General features: G+C 45.0%; 1 protein-coding gene across 2 annotated transcripts in view; it reads right to left on the bottom strand.

The window, feature by feature from the left end:
- Positions 1–21,779, bottom strand: part of LOC138811997 (biliverdin reductase A-like) — a 35,615-nt gene that overhangs the window by 9,786 nt on the left and 4,050 nt on the right. Inside the window, exons 3-9 of one of the 2 annotated variants that reach the window (XM_069999952.1) lie at positions 20,071–20,192; positions 18,077–18,109; positions 12,121–12,242; positions 9,683–9,802; positions 8,088–8,185; positions 4,555–4,662; positions 2,502–2,673 (exon numbers count right to left, since the gene is read on the bottom strand). In XM_069999952.1, the coding sequence (XP_069856053.1) occupies positions 2,502–2,673; positions 4,555–4,662; positions 8,088–8,185; positions 9,683–9,802; positions 12,121–12,242; positions 18,077–18,109; positions 20,071–20,192 (775 nt within the window). Of the gene's footprint in view, positions 1–2,501; positions 2,674–4,554; positions 4,663–8,087; positions 8,186–9,682; positions 9,803–12,120; positions 12,243–18,076; positions 18,110–20,039; positions 20,193–21,779 lie in introns of both variants that reach the window. The other variant, XR_011367533.1, reaches the window with a different exon arrangement.

Genomic DNA, 21,779 nt, shown 5'->3' with positions numbered 1-21,779 from the left:
TTATCTGGAGTTTTTCTGATCCTTCCAGAGGGTTTAGACTTGGAAAACAGGCAATCCAAATACCAACTGCACTTCTGTCAAGCTTCTAGTTCAGTGTAAACATTTCATGAGGAAAATTCTTAGTATTCTTCTCATCACATTCTCAAGACTCAACCCAGTCATGCCAGAAAACACAAACTATTGGGTCAAAAGGAGACTCCTGTTTCCATTCAGATACCCACTGGAGTCCACATCAGAGCTCCTGAAAATCAAAGTAAGATGAACATCACTTCTTCAAAGTGTGACTCCCTTTTTCTGGGTTATTTCCCTCCAGATAGCAGGGAAGAGCTGTGATATGTGCCTGTATAAAAGTGAGAATGTTTTCCTAGGTAAATTCTGACCTAAAGGAAGGGCCTGGTCCATTCATGTTCTGAGTGTGTACAGCAACTGATGCCACCCAGTCCAATGGAGCCAGGCCTGGGCTCACTGAAGGGGCTCCTCTTTGACATCACTCATGAATATTTACAGATGCAAATATTCACTCAACAGAGCACTGACATTTCTTTCTCCTCTTTGCAGGAAGCTGTCCAGCCACTTCCACACCTGTCTGTATGCACTGTGGAGGTGGCAATTTTTGAGCAAGTACTGAAGAACCAGGCATGGCACAGGGCTGCAATCCTCCTCCCACAGCACCCTGAGGACCTAAATACAAGTGTTTTTGTCACTACTTAAGATCCTGGATATCAGCATAAGTTTGGCTTGAACAAAATCTGAATGCATACTTTTACACAATTTTAAAAACAGCCAGTAAATTAGGAGGAACTAGAGTTTGAAACTCTGACTCCCTTGAGATCTGGGGTAGGTGACACATTCCCAGCTGCTAACTGAGGGCTGTGAGGAATTGCAGACAGTATCATGTGGGGTTCATAGTTGTTTCTGTGTGCTTCTGGCATGGCTGGGGAGAATGCACACAGCATGGGGGCTACAGAAAGGCAACCTGAATGAGGACTGCAGAGCCCTATATCAACTAGTGGCTGTGGACCTAGTTGGGGAGGCGTTGTAAGCTTAGGAGTGGGGGCCTAGTGCAAGTAGGTCTCTGGGGGTGTGTCTGTCCTGCCCCTTCCTATACTGTGCAGTCTTCTTTGGCTGTATGAGGGATGCTACTGCTCACTCTTGATGCCATGATGTCTGACTCACCACAAGCCTATCACAACCAAGCCTGGACTGAAGAGGCCAGAAGGGAGCCAAAGCATGCCTTTCCTTATTGAAACAACTTTTCTCAGTTATTTGTTACAGACAAGGAAAGTCTAACAGCATCCTTCGGAAGTTTCTTCACTTCTGAGTCTAAGTCTCACTCAGTCAGTATAAAGACAGAGTGAGAAAATGCTTGTAAAAGGCCAGGCCATGCTACTCATGAAGCATTGCCTAATACTGCATTTGTACAGTAGGGATTGAAGGGACAAACCCGGCTTTTCTAGGCATTTGATGGGCAACTTTCATGATCACCCTGTGTTCTCATTCACTCAACTACACTGTCTGAAGGTAACTTAAGGAATTCTGTCCTAAGACAACAGTTATCAGTAACTCTTATTGTGTGATGATAAGCTCCTGACACATGCCATGTTTTTTTGTTTTTTGTTTTTGGGGTTTTTTTTGCCAGTCATGGTGCCTGAACTCTGGCCCTGGGCACTGTCCTTCAGCTCTTCAGCTCAAGGCTAGCACTCTACCACTTGAGCCCCAGCACCACTTCCAGCTTTTTCTGTTTATATGGTGCTGAGGAATCGAACCCAAGGCCTCATGCATGCAAGGCAAGCGCTCTACCACTGAGCCACCTTCCCAGCCCCCACATGCCATGTTTGAGCTAAAATATCTCATTCTAGCAGAATGGGATAAGCTGGAGGGAGAGAGAAAATAACTGGAAACATGCCAACATGCTCCTCCAAGGCACCATCAGAAGCCAGGACTGCATTCTCTTAGCTAGGATAGCTAAGAGACATTGGATATAAACAAACTTTAGGTAATATAAACAGTCTGGTCTATCTCAGAATGTTTATCATGTCTTCAGATTTGAGGGGTTGCAGAATGTCAAGATGTTCCTCACACCTCCATTTCCTCATCAGTAAAGCTACATGAAGGGAGCTGGGAACAGGGGTGCAGGCCTGGAGTCCCAGTTATTGGGGAGCCTGAGGCAGGAGGATCACTTGAGCCAAACGGATCAGGACCCTCCTGGGAAAAGCAGAGAGAAGCCCATCTGTAAAATGAGTACACAAATAAATAAGTATACAGTAAAGCTTCTATTAGGTACTCACATGACTTTGGCAACATGCTTCAATTCTGTAAGCAACTATTCACTTACTGGACAATGAAGGCAGCAAAATTGGGACTAATTTCTAGTCTTTGGAAGCTGACAGTTCTACTGCAGTGAACACCTGTTTGTGCCACTTGGGGTTTCTCTGTTGTCACCCTTGTGAACAACTGATACATCCCAAAGTCTCCTTTTCATCAGGTTTTTCACAACTTACCATTTGTCCTTGGTCTCCAGATGCACAGTCATTTTCATATACTGCTTCTCCTTTTGCTCTTCCAAAGTGGCAGACACCAGAGAAAGCTCACCAAAGAGGGATACCAGCCACGTCAGGCGAGAGATGCCATTAAATGCAGGAAAGCCAAACTGCCCTTCTTCCAGTGGGCCAGCTGTGGGGAATCACAAATGTTGTTGAGGACTAGAAAGAAGAGAATGCCTGACAAAAGGCAGGGCACAGAGTCCATGGGAGAGTGCATGGACAGAGGGACCTTGCCTTACCAGGTAGCTAAATGTTGACTCACAAAAGCAACTCCCTTTTAGGAGTTATTCAGTTTTAATAGTAAAATGAGACATGCTACTGCCAACAGCACTCAATTCAGCCAAAGAGAATGATAAAGAGTTTTAGGCTTTTAGTATGCTTGGCATATTTACATGTGCATATGTCACCACATATGCACATATATACATATCCGTTCTCTTCAATAAATGATTTAAAGTCACCTACAGTCAGGCATAGTGGTGCAAACCTGTAACACCAGATAAGGGACATGGAGACTTTTGCCCAGGCTGACCTGGGAAAAGTTAGTGTGATTCTATCTAAAAAAAAATAAGGCTCTTGGGTTCCAGATACTTGGAAGGGATACAGGGGCAGGAAGATTGCTGAGGCTGGCACCAGATAAATGTACAAGACCTTATCTGAAAAACAAACAAAATACAGCGAAATGCAAAAAAGCAAGAAGTGCTGAGGTATGGTTCATGGTAGCAGGAATGAAGTCCTGACTCAATTCCTATCACCACCAAAAAACATCTGGCAAAAGGAGAAGAACCATGATCTGTTAGCCCCTGAAACCCAGATTGTCATCAGCTCCATGTGAAATGGCACACATCATGATATTTTAAAAGGCTGGAGCAAACAGCCATACCTTCCAGCTAGTTCAAGAGTATCAAGCTGATGGAGTGCTAAATGTTTCCTTAAGTCTTCATAAAAGTATACTCAGAAGAGTATAGCTATTAGAATTTCTGCTTGATCATGATCTGAATGTTTACCTCTGTCCTTAGCCCAAATCTGAAAGAGAAGCTTCATACCATTGCATTATGCCTGTGATATTAACACTTAAGACAATGAGCATGTTCTATGAAAAGACAAAAAGAAGTTGCAAGCTGGCAGTGCATGTCTATAATTGTAGCTATTTGGAGGAATGAGATCTAAGAATCATGGTTTGAAGCCAGCTGGGTCAGGAAAGTCTGAAACACTCTTATCTTTAGTTAACCACGAGAAAGCCAGAAGTGGAGCTGTGGCACATGTGCTGGAGTGCTAGCCTTGAGGGAAGCTAAGGGAGAGCCCCGAGACCCTGAGGTCCTGCCCCAGCACAGACACACAGAAAAGTGCTAAATAAACACACATAAAAATTCGTGGAAGCACTGGGACCTAGACAAAGCATCAGACTTAGAAGCAAAATCAGCTCCCTCCAGGCTGCCCACCATCTCCTGTAGTTCATCTCCCCTGAACATGTTACAGAACAGCTCCTACCAGCTCCTGCCACATAGTGAACTTCCAACCTGGTTCTGTCACATGACTGGTGTGTGAGCTCAATGCCTGTGAGCTTCTATTGCTTTACCTGTACTGAGGATAGAAATTTCCAACTTTACATGACCATTATGTGAGTTTCTGACACTTCAATTGTTATCCTTCTTGTCACAAGTCTCCTACATCATTTTCAAGCATCAGGACAATGAGAATGCATTGTTTTGAAACTCCTAAGGAGATGAAGGATCTTACCACTCATTGAGGTCAAGGATCCTAAAGATCTGCTTTCTCTAACAAAAGCCACTCAGGTGTTCCTGATATCCACATGAGCATCCATCCAACCACGAGAGCAGGTATCTCTATCAGTGTCCTTTCCTACTGTTCATGCTCAAAGAATGACTACCATACAATGAATGATCCAATGTACAATACATGAAATGCTGTGCACCCAGCCAATGTTCCTGTAACTTCACAGGCAAGGAAAGGAGCTGGGGGTTCAATGTGTCTGCAGACTAAAACTGACCTGTGAAGAGAAGGGACCCTTTGAGCAGTTCTTTCCCCAGGACTTCTCTTTTCAGAAATGCAAATTCCTCCATCAAGAGTTCTATGTGCTCTTCATGCAAGACTTTTCCTGTCATGACAAAAACGGAATACACAAGGCAGTTAGGAGCACTGTGTACAGTTGCACATCTTGAGAGGCTTTGTCTGCCTCAGACAGGACAGGACACATGTCCCTTACACATATTGCCCTTTGCCAGGTGCCAGTGGCTCACATCTGTAATCCTAGCTACTCTGTAGACTGAAATCTGAGGATCAAACTTCTAAGTCATCCCTGGCAGGAAAGTTTGTGCGACTCTTTTCTCCAGTTTTCCACAAAAACTGGGTTTATGGAGCTGTGGACCAAACTGGTACAGCAGTAGCCTTCAGCACAAAGGCTCAGGGATAGCATTCAGGCACTGAGTGCAAGTGTCAGAAGCAGCATAGAAACAAATACTGCCCTGGGCAGGTGTCTAGGATGTCCCCATCACTCCCTCCCATGTGCCAGATGCCCAGCTCTGGGAGTTCTAGCATGCCAGATTCAGCTACTCCCCCAATATGTCAATTAAAGAGATGCGTGCTAGTGAAGAGCAGTCAGACTTCCTTGACGCTTGTGCCCACAGGAAGAGAGAGCGTAAGAATTTGAGCCTCTTTCCTAGTTTGGCATCTTGTGCTTTCTCCACAGGCATTGGTGCCAGGGCAAACAACTTGCAAGGGGACAACTACTGAGCTCCACCCCTTCTTCCAGTATTCACTCAGTCATGTGTTCCCTCCACAAACAACTACTGAAGGCTACTCTGATGTAGGGCAGGGTACAGCTCTGGGAATACAGAGGTGAAGGAAGTACTTCCAAGACCGAGCTTATTGCCAGAGAAAGAATTTCAACAAAGCACTGTCAGTCCTACACTGATGATAAGTGCAAGGTGCTTTATTTGTGATTTTTTTGTTATAATTGCTGACAAACTCTAGTAAAATAGTAAAGAGAAAGGATTGGTGGTTTAAACTTGACTCAACACCTCAATCCCAAGGCATTCTGCTCTTTTCTAGCTGCCTCCATAGAAGGGCTCATGCAGAATTAAATAAATATAAAACCCGCTGGAGGGCAACAGGCTTAGGGGAGCAAATGTGGATGTTAAAGTCTGTTGGACGTTAATGGTTATAATGGTTGGTGTGTGATGTGATCTGCCACAAATCATGTAACTTCTCTGAACTGTGGCTTTCTACATATAAGCTAGAGAAAATAGATACTGCTATGTAATTTTTAGATATGATTTATTCTCTCTTTCTGCCTGGTCCTGAACATGGCAGAGCAGCCCAGTGGGAAGTATCTGGGCCCTTCCACCCAAGAATGGACTAATGCTTTTCTTTAGCCCTCACAGGATTGAAGTGGCTACTGTGGGGGAGTTCCACCCTTTTCTTTATGAATGTGTCAGCTAGCCTTTCCACATTGCCATAGTACATGGGACAGAAGGAGGCCCTCTCTACATGTTAAATAAAAACAGCTGGTTAATCCTCGAATGCCAGCCTTCACTACTGAGCACAAGTTACCCATATTCAGGAGTTCTGTTACAGCAGGAGCAAGTAAAACACCTATTTTAAGAGTTTCTCTGAGAATTAAGCACAGTGCATAAAAGCGTTTTCAGCTGGGTGCTGGTGGCTCACACCTGTAATCCTAGCTACTCAGAAGACTGAGGTCTGATGGTCAAGGTTCAAAGCCAGCCCAGGCAGGAAAGTCCATGAGACTCTTAGCTCCAATAAACCACCAGAAAACCAGAAGTGGTGCTGTGGCTCAAGTGGTTGAATGCTAGCCTTGAGCTGAAGAGCGAGGCAATGCCTAGGCCCAGACTTCAAGCCCCATGACTGACAGACAAAATTTTTTTTTTCATATTCTTGACATACAGTGAACATTTCTAAGTAGTTGTTACCTTGGTGAAACAGAAACCACACAAAATGCACATAAAGGACAATCAAGTACTCTAATCGGGACACTTTTCTATTGGCAATATAACCAGAAAAAGGTCCTGAGACTAGCTCAGGTGGAAAGTAATTCAATTTTTTCAATGGAGAAAAGGAATCTTTTTTCTTTTTTTTTTTGGGGGGGGGTCCGATCGTGGGGCCTGAACTCTAGGCCTGGGCGCTGTCCCTCAGCTCTTTAGCTCAAGGCTAGCACTCTACCACTTGAGCCACAGCACCACTTCCAGCTTTTTTTTTCTGCTTATGTAGTACTGAGGAATTGAACCCAGGGCCTCAGGCATGCAAGGCAAGCACTCTACCACTGAGCCACCTTCCCAGCCCGAGAAAAGGAATCTTTTAAGTCCCGGTCATAGTTTACACATTTCCTGCAAATCAAAACAATATTGAGACATTATCTTTCCCCAGTTAGATTGGCCAACAGTTTGAATTCTAACAACAAAAATGCTGGTGGGGATGTGGGGGAAAGGGAACCCTATTGCACTGCTGGTGGAAATGTAAACTAGAGCAACTACTTTGAAAGCAGTCTGGAGGTTCCTTAAAAAACTAAACATAGACCTTCCCTATGACTCAGCCATACCACTCCTAGGCATCTACTCTAAGCATCATGAGCCAGGATATGATAAGGACACCTGTACAATCATGTTCATTGCCACACTATTCAAAACAGCAAAAATAGGGAAACAACCTAGATGCCCCATAATAGAAGAGTGGATCCAAGAAATATGGTACCTAGCTACAATGGAATTTTACACAGTCATTAGAAAGAATAAAATAATGTCATGTGCAAGAAAATAGATGGAACTAGAACAAATCATATTAAGTTAGATAAGCCAAGATCAGAGACAAATGGTGCATGTTCTCCCTGATATGTGGAAATTAGATCTGAAAGGTACTGGACTACAAAATACAAAGAATTTTAGATGCTCATATAGAGTGGGACCAGAAGAGGATAGTCTTAGGAGAAAATCACAAAGGTGCAATACCCAAATACCTCTTCATATGTATATGATATACATACTGAAACAAACTCCAAATATATGGAAACAAAGGACTTTTTTCTTAATTTTTTTTCTTTTGTTGACTCTGTATTCTTTACCTTATGTAAGGTGTATTCACATTCACATCTGTGGGAGGGGAGGGCAGAAAATTGGAGGAAAAAGGGTGAAAAAATACAACAGTGGAGTGCTGCACATTGATGAAAAAAGTGAACTATGCAACTTGTGGGTGGAGATGGGAGGGGGTGGTAATGGAAGAGGAGGAGGGAACAGATGACATTATGCAAAAGCATATGTACGTATTTCTGGATGTATATGAATGTATCCCCATTATATATCACTTCTAAAACACTAAAGTAAAATTGGAAGAAAAAAGTTTACACATTTCCACGAATCCCTGTGTACTCCAGGTCCCTCCACTATGTAGGAAGAGCAACATGCCTGAAATGGTTCGAGCTTGAAAGTATAGTATAGAGATGCAGTCACACAGCTCTTCAGGGCAGAATGCCTTAATAAGAAGGTCTGTGTGCAGACAGAGAGCATACGTCACCTTTCTCCTCAGCCAGGTCCCACAGTTCCTGAGCAGCTGCCAATGACAGCGCCATGGGGTATTCCACAAGGACATGCTTGCCAGCACTTAGAAAGTGCCTTGGAAAAACAAGAAACACAGCAAGAGAACCTTCAAATGAGCATCACTCACGGGCTCCTCAAGATAGGGAAGAGGGTGTCGTAAGCACATGAGTCTGTGTGTGAATATATTACCAACCAGGTGGGAGAGAGTCCTGGGAGACGTGGTGGAAGACTGAGCTCATAGAGTTTTTGACGACTCTGAGAAAATACCTCTCCAGTTTTAAAGCAAATGTTCAATCAGTGTCATTCAGTTATAGACTATTTTACAGTCACTCTGGGAAAAACATATATTCTCAAATAAACTATTTCTTCCACAGTATTAGAAAGACAACAGAGCCCCTGGGCAGTGAGCTGTTTCTGAAACAGTCTGACCAGGTTTATCCTAGTACATTTGAAGTGGGTCCTGAAGCAGGAGAAGGCATTTTCCAGGTTCACTTTTGCCTAACATGCTCTTGGGCATTTTGTGAGCTTTTGCCACTTGCAAATTTTGGTATGCTGGAGGTAGGCTAGGGAGAACAGAGAGCGCGAGAGAGATGGACTTGTAATGTCTCTGTTCACCATACTTTGACAGACCCAAAATGCTGTCCTCACGAGTAGAATGTGATTGTCTTGACACCAGGGTGCAGGCACTTATAAATACCAGGATAAGCAGATCACCTTTTCAAGAAAATTTACCCTTGTGCCAGAGAAGTTGAAGGGGACTCAAAGGAAATGTATCCACTTAGAGTTAAAAGGTCTTTCAGGAACAGCATGTTAGTGGTCTCTAGACTTCCTGTGAGAACCCAGAACAGAAACTTCAGGGATGCAGTGATGTGTCCAGTCACCTGGGCCCAGGTCTTCCCTGGTACTCCTCCCTCTGTACCAGGCCCACCAAATGCTTACAGTTAGAGGCTGTGCACTCACCCAGGGGAGATGCACCACTGCGCTTCTGCTCTGCAGCAGGAACATTTCCTGATTTCAACCATACCCCTATTTCCTTATAGACATATAGATAAACATTGCAACATAGAGGAACAACTAAAGAGCCAAAAGAGTTTTTGAAAATGTCTGTGTAATCTTCCCTCCCTTCCATTTTTCAGGAGCTTTAGGGGATCAAACAAACATACAACATAAGCTCTCTAAAATGAGAGATGCCTCTGTTAGGCTTCTCTCCACAGGCTCCAGATCCCATCCTCCATGCTCCCTTTTCCAAAGGCCACATGAGCTTCTCAAAAAGCAGCCTTGTTGTGGTCCCAATGAATCCCCAAGGATCCTAGAGCAGGCTCTGAGAACCAACCAGGCAGCGATAGTGGCTGGCATCCCACATTCAGCGAGTTGGCCCAGGACCCAGGAGAAAGCCACAAGAGCACACACCATCACAATGTACATCCCCCCTAGTACAGGCCTGACAGCAGTTTCTAAAAATTCCAAAACAACATAAGCCTTCCTTTAACCATGAAAACTCCCTTGCAGGGTGTTAGCTTGCTCGGGGCTTGTTCCATTCACAAGGCAGACTGCCTACAACGAAGAACCCACCTGATGTAGTGCTCATGGCTGGAGCTCTCGCTGCAGATGAAGGCCACCTCAACCTCTTGGCTGGAAAGAGCATCTTCCAAAGGAATCTGCTGCACTTCTGCAATGCTTCCAAGTTTCCGTCTATTTTAGAACAGTGCAGAAATGCCACTCAAAAGCAAGTACCAATAAATGAGTGCCACCCTTCTCCCTTCTTCCCAACAATACTCAGAGACCAGCTTTTGGAAAGGAAGGACTTAATGTTCTCTCTCCCTTATTCAGGGCATTTTCCATTGTGACTTCAGGTAAAGTCATGGGATCTGGACTCGGGTGCCAACACTACCAGTGTCGGTAAGAAGCAGCCAAGGGAGTCTCTGAGTTACTATTTCTCTAAAATAAAAAGAATAATATCCTTTAATGACACAAGAAGGGGTCTTTGTGGTTGTTTCCAGTTCCAGGCACTTAGTCAAACATGGTTACACACAATCTAGAGCCAGGAATACTCTGAGTGTGCCAATGCCTACTCAGATCAAGCTCCTTTGCTTACCTCAAGGCCTGGTGACTGTCAAGCAGAGGACAAGCGTCTCTGCCTCCTTCACCATAGAGTCTGTGAGTGACACAGCTTTAGGGGAACAGGGCCAAGGCAGAACCCCAAGGCATGTGACTCCCACAGGACATAGAAGGGCTCCAGTGACAGGAGAACAAAAGCCATAGCACTGTGTGCCATGCCCTGGTGCTGAGGCTGAATGACAGAGAGCCTCAAGGGACAATGAAGGGACATGGGCAGCCAGCACAGGCTCCAGCCAATCGCAGCCACAGCAGGAGGAGGGCATTTGGGAAAGTCGGCTCCCCAAAGATAATATGCTATGTTTCCTTCCATGGGCCATCAACTCACTACAGGATGTGACTAGGATTAGTGTGTGTCCACTATATGTCGAAGATATCAAGAACATTAAACAGAAGCATCACCTTCTAGTGACATACAGGGAAGAAGCTGCACATAGGAACACATTTCCCAACACTTGAAAGCTGACGACATGAGGACTGTGTTGAGAAGCAGGGGTTCAAGACTCAGAGAAGACAAAGAATGGTAGCCTAGGGTTTCAGAACAGGATTCCTGGAGGGACAGCAGAAACTAGCCAGTAGGTAATGAGGAACCATGTGGTAACAGCAGGGTGTAAGTTGTGTGGGGACAAGACATTGGCATGAAACACCCATCTTTCTACAGGGTTGCTGGGAGAAGAGAAATTCCACTTTGCCCTTGAGCTCGAGTCTCATCCTGTCAGAGCTTCAGACAGGCATACCCGGGGTCTTCTTGTGTGTGAAGCTCTTGAAGTCTTACAGGAAGAAGCTTGGCAAAGAGCAATTCTAACACTTCTAGATCTCTCTGGGGCCTAAAAGCTCACATTCAATGCTTACATAGGAACCAGATGGTCTGAAGAATTATAATATGAAGAGTCTTCAGGGTGAATAACTACAATAGTCAGTGTCACCAGCTAGCTGACAATTAATGCCAGCAAAAAATACTGCACAAAATCAGCTTGGTATGATGTTTGGTGAGTAATGTGTGTTTGTGCATGAGTAAGGTTAGGGAAATGAAGAATCAAAGTGATAGGCTTGGTTTCCTATGAGCTGTAGGAAACAATCTTTAAAGAAAAGTGGGTTTAGCCAGGTGCCAGTGGCTCACGCCTGTAATCCTAGCTACTCAGGAGACTGAGATCTGAGGATCACGGTTCAAAGCCAGCCCAGGCAGGAAAGTCCGTGAGACTCTTATCTCCAATAAACCACCAGAAAACCAGAAGTGGCACTGTGGCTTAAGTGGTAGAGCGCTAGCCTTGAGCTGAAGAGCTGATGGACAGTGCCCAGGCCCAGTGTTCAAGCCCTGCGACTAACAAAAAAAAAAAAAAGAAGAAGAAGAGAAAAGTAGGTTAAAAGTATCAGTGGGAAGAAAATACACAATATTTAAAAGACGAGCTTTGGAATCAGTCTTATATTCTTAAGTTCTCTAGCTTTTTGATCTCTAAAAAACTAATTAACCTTCCTGTGGCTCAGTTTCCTTCTCTGACTAGTGGTGTTGACTGAGTATAGAACTCAGAAAGACAGAAAGTATGTGAATCCTAGGGTTACCATGAGGATGCCGTCTCTGAAAACTGATGGAACAATGAACTCCCACATGCCTCCCAGCCTTTTTCAGACCAAACCCACCTGTATTTGCTGTGTCCCTTCTGTAGCAGATGTACCTGGGGCTAATCTTCCCTGTTCTGTTCTTGGGGTTCCCATTTGCTGTACACCCCAGCTCAAGACCCTCTCCTTTTCACTTTCAAGACCTGACCAAACCTGAGACCTTGTGGGAAAGAACTGTGTGTGGTTTTCTCCCCTGGGTCAGAAGATGTCCGTGTTTTATTGTGTTATTTTGCACTATGCTTCCTGCAAATTATGTGTACCAAGCTAGTCCATGCCACCTGGACACGAAGCCAATCAGGTTCAGGTAAGCCGAGGAACCTTCTGGATTCTTTAAGTCCCTTATCCTCACGGAGCCAGCTCTGCCAACACCAACAACCACCACACCAAACTTTCTCACGGGCTGAAACATAAGGGACCAAGTTAGGATTGTAAACAGCAATTTAGCAGAGGACAACAAGAAACAAAGGATAGTCAGAGTCCTGATAAACAGGAAGAGCTGTAATTCTACAACACTGGAAGCCTCTGTATCCTGGCTGGACTAAGACTCTCCTGGGCTCAGAGGTGAGTCAGCTCTGTCCAACACATTCTGAAGGGGCTGTGCCTATGTCTTTGTGTGAAAATCTTCCAGATGCCTACCTCCAATTGGCTTTCCCTGCCTACTGCCACCTCTCCAATGATGGAGTGTTCTGCTGTAAATCCTGCTACCCAGCCTGAGCTGTGGCCTCTGTCCTCAGTCTACCAGGGACATGAGGATAGGATGAGCTTAGAGTTATTCAAAGTGGTCACAGCTGCTGTATATGATGCTGACAGATAAGAGCACATGGAAAGCAGGATCCATGTGGTTTAAGTCCTTAGCATAGCTTTCCACATTTTAGCCACCATTATGGCCATTCAATTGTAACACCTTAAATATCACCTAAGTGCACTGCTGGAGGCTGCCTGGAAATAGACCACAGGGAATAGCAAGTGAACATTTTAGAATTATGAAACAACTCGATGTCCTTTAAATTTCTATGCATGACTTCCACATAAGCCTTCAACCCAGTTGTGCTTGAATGCTTCTGAGCACAGAAATAGGAATGTCACCTTTGTGATCTCACCATCTGTGACCCCTGACTTGGCCCTCTTCCTTTGTCCACTGCTCTAGCCTTAGTTCAGATTTGAGATATTCTGGGCATTTTCCTATTACTGACTTCTTATTTTGTTCCATGTGGTCAGAAAACATTCTTTCAATGTTTTAAATCTTTTTAAACGTGCAGAGACGTTATTTTTGCATGTGTGCCAGTACTGGAGCTGGAACATAGGGCTTCATGCTCTCCCTCCCTTGGCTTTTTCACTTAAGGCTGGTTCTCTACCATTTGAGCTGATAAATTGAAGAGTCACTCAGATTTCTGTGTCCAGGTGGACTTCAAATGAAGATCCTCAGTTCTCAGGCTCCTGAGTAGCTAGCGTGAGCCACCAATACCCAGTTCTGATATGTGTTTTATGATGTAGGATATGGTTTATCTTGGTGCTATAATTTGTATCTTAAGTGTCTCTCCAAGTTAAGCTTAGGTGTTCTGCATCAACAGGTTAGCAATAGTGGAAGGCAGGGGAACCTTTATGAGGCAGGAGCTAGTGGGAGGCCTTATGGTCATTGGGGATCTGCCTTCAGAACTGCAGGACCCTGGCCTCTCCCTGCTGCCCAGGAGTGAAGGGCTTTCTTGTGAGACATGTATCCTGTTGTGTTGGGCTGCCTTGCCACAGACCTAAAGGCAACAGGGCCAACTGACCATTGACTGGAATCTCCATATTTGAGCCAAAATACACCTTTTTCTGTAGGAACTGATTATCTCAGGCATTTGTTTCAGTAATAGAAATGTGAATAACCTAGTTTGATAATGTTTGGAGCAGACTTGAAAATGTAGTATTAAAGAAATAAAGAAATAGGTATGGTTTTGAGACAGTAGAAAAGGAACATACCTAATGGGTCACAATGTGATTCAAAGACCAATCATAAGAGTAAATCATAGTCCCAGAGTAAACTTCCTCCCCTCCCCTTGGTCTACAAACACTTGTGTTTGGCACTCCAAACCTAAAAGTAGAGTTCAAAGAAAGTTAGGATTCAGAGCAGATGTTCTACCAACTTAGAGAAAAGCATCTTTATGAGATGAAATGTTTGGGGGAAAAAAAGGGGAGTCACTGTAGAACTTTAAAGTGGCACTCTGAAGTGAAGACACTGGAGGTGGCCATGGAAGAGATATTGGGGCAGCAGCAACTTCCTGTCTTTGCTTCCTGGCTGCCATGAGGTAAAGAGATCTCCTCTGTCATGGGCCCCTGCTGTGATGTGCTGGGACACCACAAACCCCAAACAAGAAGGACAAGTGACCTGGGATGGGAAGCTCTGAAACAATGAGCCAAATTAAAACTCTTCCTCTGTAAAGTTGATATCCTCAGAAATTTGTCATAGTAACAGAAATCTGATGAATAGAGAGAAAAATGGGCAATGGGAGAGCAAGTTAGAAATAACCATTAAATTGCATAAACTGCAATCTGTAAATTACAACTACCTTTTGGCACCAGCAAATCATACTCTGAGAGTAAATCCTACAGAGCTATCCTGGGAAAGAAATTTCATCTATATCACTCTTGTTTATAAGAAGCCAAAGAGAAAAACAATCTGCTAGTAGCAGAGTGGTTATGTAAGCAATGTTATATCTATAAAATTGAATATGATACAACTACACAAAAGAATACAGTGGTTCTTTATGCATTGAAAGTAAATGCTCTCCAAGATATACATTGTTGGGGGAGAAACAAAAAGATACATAACAGTGTAAGTTCTGTGCTACACTTTATACATAGCCAGACAGCTGGTAGCTCACATCTTTACTGTTCAGAAGGCTGAGATCTGAGGATCACTGGTTCAAAGCCAGCATGGGCAGGAAAATCTGTGAAACTCTCACCCTCAATTACCGACCTCCTCCACCCCTCAAAAGAAAACGGTGGATGTGGAGCTGTGGTTCAAGTGGCAGAGTGCTAGCCTTGAGGCCAAAAGTTCAGTGACAATACTCAGGAACTGAGTTCAAGCCCCAGGACTGGGAAACACCACACACACACACACACACACACACACACACACACACACACACACACACACACACACACACACAAAGTAAGTGGATAAAGGGAAGCGTATGTGTATATAATTATAATCTCTATGAAAGGTTGACCAAGAAGAAACTAATACCACTGGAGAACAAAATGCAGGAAGAGCATGAGATACTGGGTAACTGAAAAACAGAGGTAGGAGAAAGAGGAGGGCTAATCCTCATAGTATTTTGAAGTCTTTTATCATTTAGAAATGTTTAAATACATAAACAACTAATTAAGATAGGTGTGGATAACTGAAGGGTGCTCAGAGGTAAAAACACCAGAGCTGGCAGTGCTTCTAGTGACTCTCCTCCCTGGAGTTCCTATGTGCTAGAAGACATGTGCTGCTCCATTTCTGGAACTATCTGTCTCTCACCATCTCCTAACCAAAACTTACTCCCAAATCACCCTGACTCCTCATGCATGTGGGTTTGACTTTGGTCTCCTCTCACTCCACTGACCCCAATGCAATCTTTCATTTCCATACTGCTCTGCTTCAGCAAGGAATGTGGTCCACAGGGCATCCAAACCCCACTGCCACATTCCAGAGATCCTCAGCCACATGTTCCCGGACCTCATAAATACTGGACACTCCAGTGGCTCTTCTTTAAAGCCACTCCTTCCTCATCTTGTCTCACCTCGAGCTGCTGAGGTTTTCTTTACATATACTTTGTTCCTTCCTCATCCTGCCCCACAGGTGAGCACATCTCCCTAAACTCAATGGTTATGCCTCTTTGCTTCACTCTCTCTCCCATGACTCCAGAGTGGGGAGCTCCATTCTTCAGGCTGCCATGACCACATCTGTGCTGAAAGGCTGCAGTGTAACACCTTAAGCTGTGAGCCACTCCCTCCACCAGATCCAGTTCCAAGACACAACATAAACTGGGAATTTCTTCAGGCTGTCTTGTCCTCATTTAGGCCTTCATGCTCTGCTGAATTCCAGCCTTTCACCCACCTAACTAACAATCTTCTCAATTTCTGTGCAAAGACTCATTGCCACAGGAGTTCTATCAGCCTGAAATGCTTGTCATCCAGAGTCATTCCTTAGGCAATCATTCTCTGAGAGCAAAGGGCTGATTATTGCTGAGGATCCTCTGTCCTTTGCCCTGCAGCCAGCATGTGAGTCAGCAAGTTTTCTTGACAATTTCCACCATGTGATTTCCTTCCTCTACATTTTCACTGACTACTACAACCCTGGACTGGATTACTGGATTACTCAACAGTCTGGGAGTTGTCCGGCCCTTCAGTCAATCAACATTCAATGAGGACCACGTGTATCTGAGGCATCAGGTTAGAGGCCATGGGGACACACTGAGGAACAAAGCAAGCAGGCAGCTCAGCTTTAAGTGAGAGGACAGAAGGTAAGGGGAGGTAAAGAAATAACAATGATGGAAGTGACGAGAGGGCCATGTCCCCTCCAGATGGAGGGCTCTGAGAAAACCCTTCACCCAGCAGAAATGGCAGGAGAACTGGATGGACAGAATTAGATGGATCTGGACATGACCAAAGGTATTCATCTGTATCTTAGCACCCTGCTGTTGTTCCTTACAGAAATTTGTGTAACACTTACTTTCTTCATCTACAGAACACAGATGTCAATAACATCCTGCTCAGCAGCTTGTGGAGAGGAGGAAATACAAGCACAACTTGGTGGATTGTATAGTGCTTAACTGAATGGGAAAATGGAAAATGATATTAATAAAATTGAATGATGTCAATAGCACAGTAAATAGCACAGTTGTAGCCATGTATGAGGACCTTGGGGAAATTGTAGCTACAATCTGATGTTATAGGATTATATGCATGGGTTGTACCAACAGAAGATACTAGTTTCATTTTGTCACATTAAAAGTTATTGACACAAAACCAAAAACATTTTCATGAAAAATACAGCTATTCAAAGGAAAATATGTAAGACATGAGGACAACTGTCTTTGTCAAGGTGGGAATAGGGATGGGGAAAAGGGGACAAACATAAACACACATGGGAGGAGTTCCATGGACAACAGGGAAATGCAGCCAACAGTCTGGAGGAGGGTGTCCTCTGTGCTGGAGGAGAGGGGAGGGCCAGAGGAGGGAGAGCATGGAGATTAAGCAAGGAATTAAGTGGGAAAGAGAGGAGGCAGATGAAACATCAGAAGCAAACAATGTTGAGATGTATCCATGGCCACAACTGTCAGCAGTGATCCATGAACAAAAGTGCCATATCTGTAATGGTTTATTACCATATCCAAGTTGAATTTACAGCGACTCATAGTGTGGAATGACACAAATTTTGATGACTGGTGAACTCAGGGAGAGAGCAGGCATCCAATATTTGTTAACTACCAGTTGGAGTGAGTTCCCTGAGAAGCCAACTTTGGTCTGGTGACACAGTGAGACCAGGTTGCACTGTCATGAGATCAGGGTCCTTATGGAGTCATTCAGCAAGGATAAGCAACTGGCTCCTGGCTATATGGAGAAAGACCTGCTTGAACAGATCCACTCAGGACTTCCTGAAACATACAGCCTAAAATGAAAGCTGTGGAAATAGATGAGTGCACAAGATCATGGGTAGGACAAGAAGTACCTGGGGAACACAGACTTAAGAAAAGGGAGAGAAGGAGGCTAAGAAAGAGCTAAAGGTAGTGAGCAGGACACAGACCAAACCCTGATGCACAAAGCATCAGTAGTCACTCAAAAAGCATGTGGTGATAGTTGTTCAGAGGCAGCATTCCATCAGTACAGCAAATACCTGAGATAACCAAGGCATAAAGACGCAAGGTTTACGTGGCCTCACTGTTGGGGAGGTTCCAGTCCACGACTGGTTGGTCCTTGTTGCCTGGGCCACCCCTAGCTCTTGAGTGTTATTTCAGAATTAGCTGTCGTGGAAAAGTCTGAATCAAACTGAAGGTGAATGGACACAGATAAGAACCCAGAGGGGCCTAATTCCTACTCTATCACCCAGAAACATGTGTACATCAGCAGATGACAGGCCAGATGTTTTCACATTTGTGCTGGTGTTTCTGAGAGCTCTGCAGGGGGAAGGGAATACCCTTAGAAGGAGGAAGAAGAGGCGCTGCAAACACAGCATGCATGTTATGATGGTGGTAAAAGACTCACCTCCGCATCCATTTTGATCTTTTCCTTCAGGGCCTGTGAGGACAAAAGCAGTAGTTCAGGCTCCTGCTGACATTGCTCCAAACCCTATACTAACTCTCTCCTGAGTCCCCACTTTCTCTCCTATTCAGTCCCATCTTCCCCAGATGTCTTCACCACCTCAGCCCCCTGGTACTCAGGCTGGGATCTTCTAATCTAAGGCTGATGGTAGTAAACTTCCCTTATCACATCAATTACATCTCCTCCAAAAGAAGATGCCCAAATCCTGAGGTCCATCTTTCTCTGGGAAGACAGCTGGAAACATGAGGCCTCCATGGAAATGAAATATTCCCCCAGATGACGATTGGAAATGCCAGTGTCTCATCTTACTGCCTTGGAGACAAGGCAGTAAGAAACAGTCATCCTTTTTTCCTTTGCCTAGCTGAGTATACTATGTTAAAAGAACAATGCTGGACTACTTCACATGAAGGGGGAAGGAACAAACACGTGAGCCAGGGGTCAGAGGATCCAGTGGATAAAAGGGGAGAGAAAAAGACACAGGAGAGAGAAGGAACAGAAGTAAACAGTCCACGATGGCACAGCAGTAGTACCAAACTTCAGTGCACTTGTAGGCCAGCTTTATCGAAATATGGTTCCTAGTTCAGAAGGTCTTGTGTTGAGTAGAGAAGAGGCTAAGAATCTGCATTTTCTCAGGCACTCAACTGGTCATTACACAGGTCAACCACCCCCTTCGAGGAAACACTACAATTGTATAAAAATTGACTTTGCATTCATTTTCAGAGCTGCTATGTCGAAGAAAAGCCATTCCTTTCCCCAACTCTTTCCCAGCCACTCTTTCTGCTCCCAGCCTGTTTGCTCCACACCCTCAGTATCCTCCTCAGCCTCACTACAAAAGCTTCTACCTCTTATTGAAAGGGGTCTTCACTTAATAGGAAGGAAATGAGATAATATGCTAATATGAAGCCAATTATTCTACGGAATACATTTCTAATATTTTTAAACTTGGAGCATGTGCCCATATTTAAGAAGAGCTGCTAATTAAGGAAAATGATGATAGAAAATGCACAATTCAATTTCAAAATTGAGCTGAAAAGAAGGGGTAGAGAGTCGCACATGTGTTCCTATGGACTACCCTCCCACTCCAGAAGGCCAGGTCATAACCTTGGACCCTATTGCTGCAACTCTAGCTCTTCTCAGCCTGGAGATACAGGAAAACAGGAACTGCTAGACCCACCAGTGGGGCCCAAGGAATGTGAACATTCTGCACAAGCTGGAGGCAGGTGTTCTTATCTGCCTGCAATCCTAACTACTCAGGATGCTGAGTTCTGCAGTCCACCTTTCAAAGCCAGCTCAGGCAGAAAAATCTGTGAGACTCTGATCAATTAGCCAGGAAAAAAGCCAGAAGTGCGCTGCAGACCAAGTGGTAGACACTAGTCTTGAGCTCAGACAGCATCCAGAAAGGCAGAGGGCCTCCACAAAATTGAAAAACAAAAAAAAAGTACAGACTTAATGTGTTAATATATCTTTCTTTTGTACTTGATCGAGCCCCTCACTGTTGGATCAGGCCTGTGGCTTTTCCCAGGTGCTCAGCCTGTAGTTAGGCAGCAAGGTCAGGGCTGGGCGGGACAGTACCCAGCTGGTGGGAAGGCTGCCAGGGCTTTGGGGCCTATGCTGTCAGTAGCACACACTGGTCCTACCGGAACAGCACCGCCCTGCAAAGCGCATGGATCTCTGCTAGAAAAACTGATCCCCAAGAGTTTATCCGACCCCTAGGAGCGCCCGATCCCTACATTAGAGCTCAATCCCAGTGAGTTTACAGGAACCCTACCAGTGCACTGGATCCCGGGAGCATGCAAGAAGCCGTGGGCGCGCCCATATCGGCTCCCCGGGAGCGTACCGGGGAGGGCACGAGCCCCGCGGGCGCGATCCCTGTGAGTGTGCACGGTTCCCTGCAGGGTGCACTTACCCAGGGGCTGGCGGATCCCCCGACCCCTTACCCTAAGCCACCAAGTCGAGGTGCAACTTGTCCTCCGGACCTGCCCACCTGGCAGCAGCCAAGTTGCTGACTGGGCGGTAGGCGGGTTCTCATTGGCTGCAGTCTTTCTTTGGGCGGAGACACCTAAGGAAGAGGAGGGTTTCATTTTGTTTTGTTTTTGACTAGGAGAAGTAGTGCTGTGGCTTAAAGCTGTAGAATGCTTGCCTGGAAGGAAAAAGCTTCAGGACAGTGCCCCAGGACACACACCCGCTCCCATACACATACTGCTTATTTTTGGCTACTGGGAAAGAATGCAAGGCTTTGTATTTTGACATTAAGTTTTTATCCCCACGCAGGGCCTCCCTCAAGTCCCACTCCTACTCTACAATCCTAACAGGGCCTTATTTGTGCCCCGGATTCAAGATCTCAGGGGTAACCCTGTTCTCCCAGCTGCTCAGGCTACGACCTGCTCACCCATGGGTATCTCCTCCCACCTGGTAGTCAGAGAATTCCCTTGACTGGGCTTTCCTCATGTACCCAGGGTCCCATCATTTCCTACCTCATCTCTGTCATCGCCCCGCTGGGGAATTAGTGCTGTGAAGAGTATATCATATTTTGCCAGAAAACCACAAAGTCATCCAGGTACAGAAAACAAAGAAAGGTTTATTGCCAGGAAAGGGAGAAGTGAGAAGAAGTGTTGGCTATTGTCTGAGGTGACCTAAATAACGTAGGAGTTTTAGGAGGAGACAGAAAGGGCTAGCAGGTGGAGACCCTGGTGTGGATGTGAGGACCAGGGGCGTCATGGCAGACTAGGATTTATGGCTGCTGCCCAAGTAGTAGGTAAGGGGCCCTGCAGCTGCCCAGGCCTGAAGGTCACTCTAAGGTGCTCTTGTTGCCTTCTATGGTGGTAGCTGCCCCAGAGAAGTGCCATCCCAAGGGGGTTGGAGGCCAATTATTTACTGCCTTTACTATATAGGCCTAGTGTTGCCTAGGAAGGGAGCATGCTAAGCTGTGGAGAGGGGAAGGAGCGTGCTGAGTTATGGGAAGGAGCTCACTGGGCGAACAAGTGCTGTCCTCCTAGACCTTTCCCCATGCAGCAGCCAGACTGACCTTGAACCTCTAAGTCAGTTGCTGTTCTCTAATCCAAACCTTCCCAGTGGCTTCCATTTATATCTCAACCCTACCCTCTGCTTCTCAGCCTTTTCTCAAAAAAAAAAAAAAAAAAAAAAAGTCATCTTCTCACTGGCAAGGCCTATGTCACAAGCCAAATTCTAGGGACTGAGCATGTGAGCACTTTAAGTGAAAGACATGGAGAATGGGTGTTTCCTCCAAATGAAATGCTAAATTGTGGTACCGGACAAAGGTTGCTGGCTAGGCAAAATCCACAGATGATAACTTGCTGAGTCAGAAGAGCTTTGGGGAAGTCTGGGAGAAGGACCCTACAAGTTCTTGAGAGCAGAGATTAAGCATGTGAACTCCACACCCCAAAATTCTTGGAATGTTATGACAGGAATGTGATAGTATATCTTATGTTCAGTTCTGACTCTCTTTGTGTGTGTAAGAACATCCCATTGTACTGAGTGATCATCTGCTTCAGCTTAAAGTACTTTGTGGTAGGTTAGGGGTATAGTAATAGTTGCTTTAGGTCACAAAACACAGAAAATTCCCATTCAAATGCATTAAACCATAAGAAAATAGTGGCTCACGCCTGTAAGGAGACTGAGATCTGAG

This window comes from Dipodomys merriami, unplaced genomic scaffold (genome assembly GCF_024711535.1).
Source record: "Dipodomys merriami isolate MVZ:Mamm:240054 unplaced genomic scaffold, mDipMer1.0.p SCAF_556, whole genome shotgun sequence".
Classification (NCBI taxonomy): domain Eukaryota; kingdom Metazoa; phylum Chordata; class Mammalia; order Rodentia; family Heteromyidae; genus Dipodomys; species Dipodomys merriami.
This window is presented reverse-complemented; position numbering and strand designations above follow the sequence as displayed.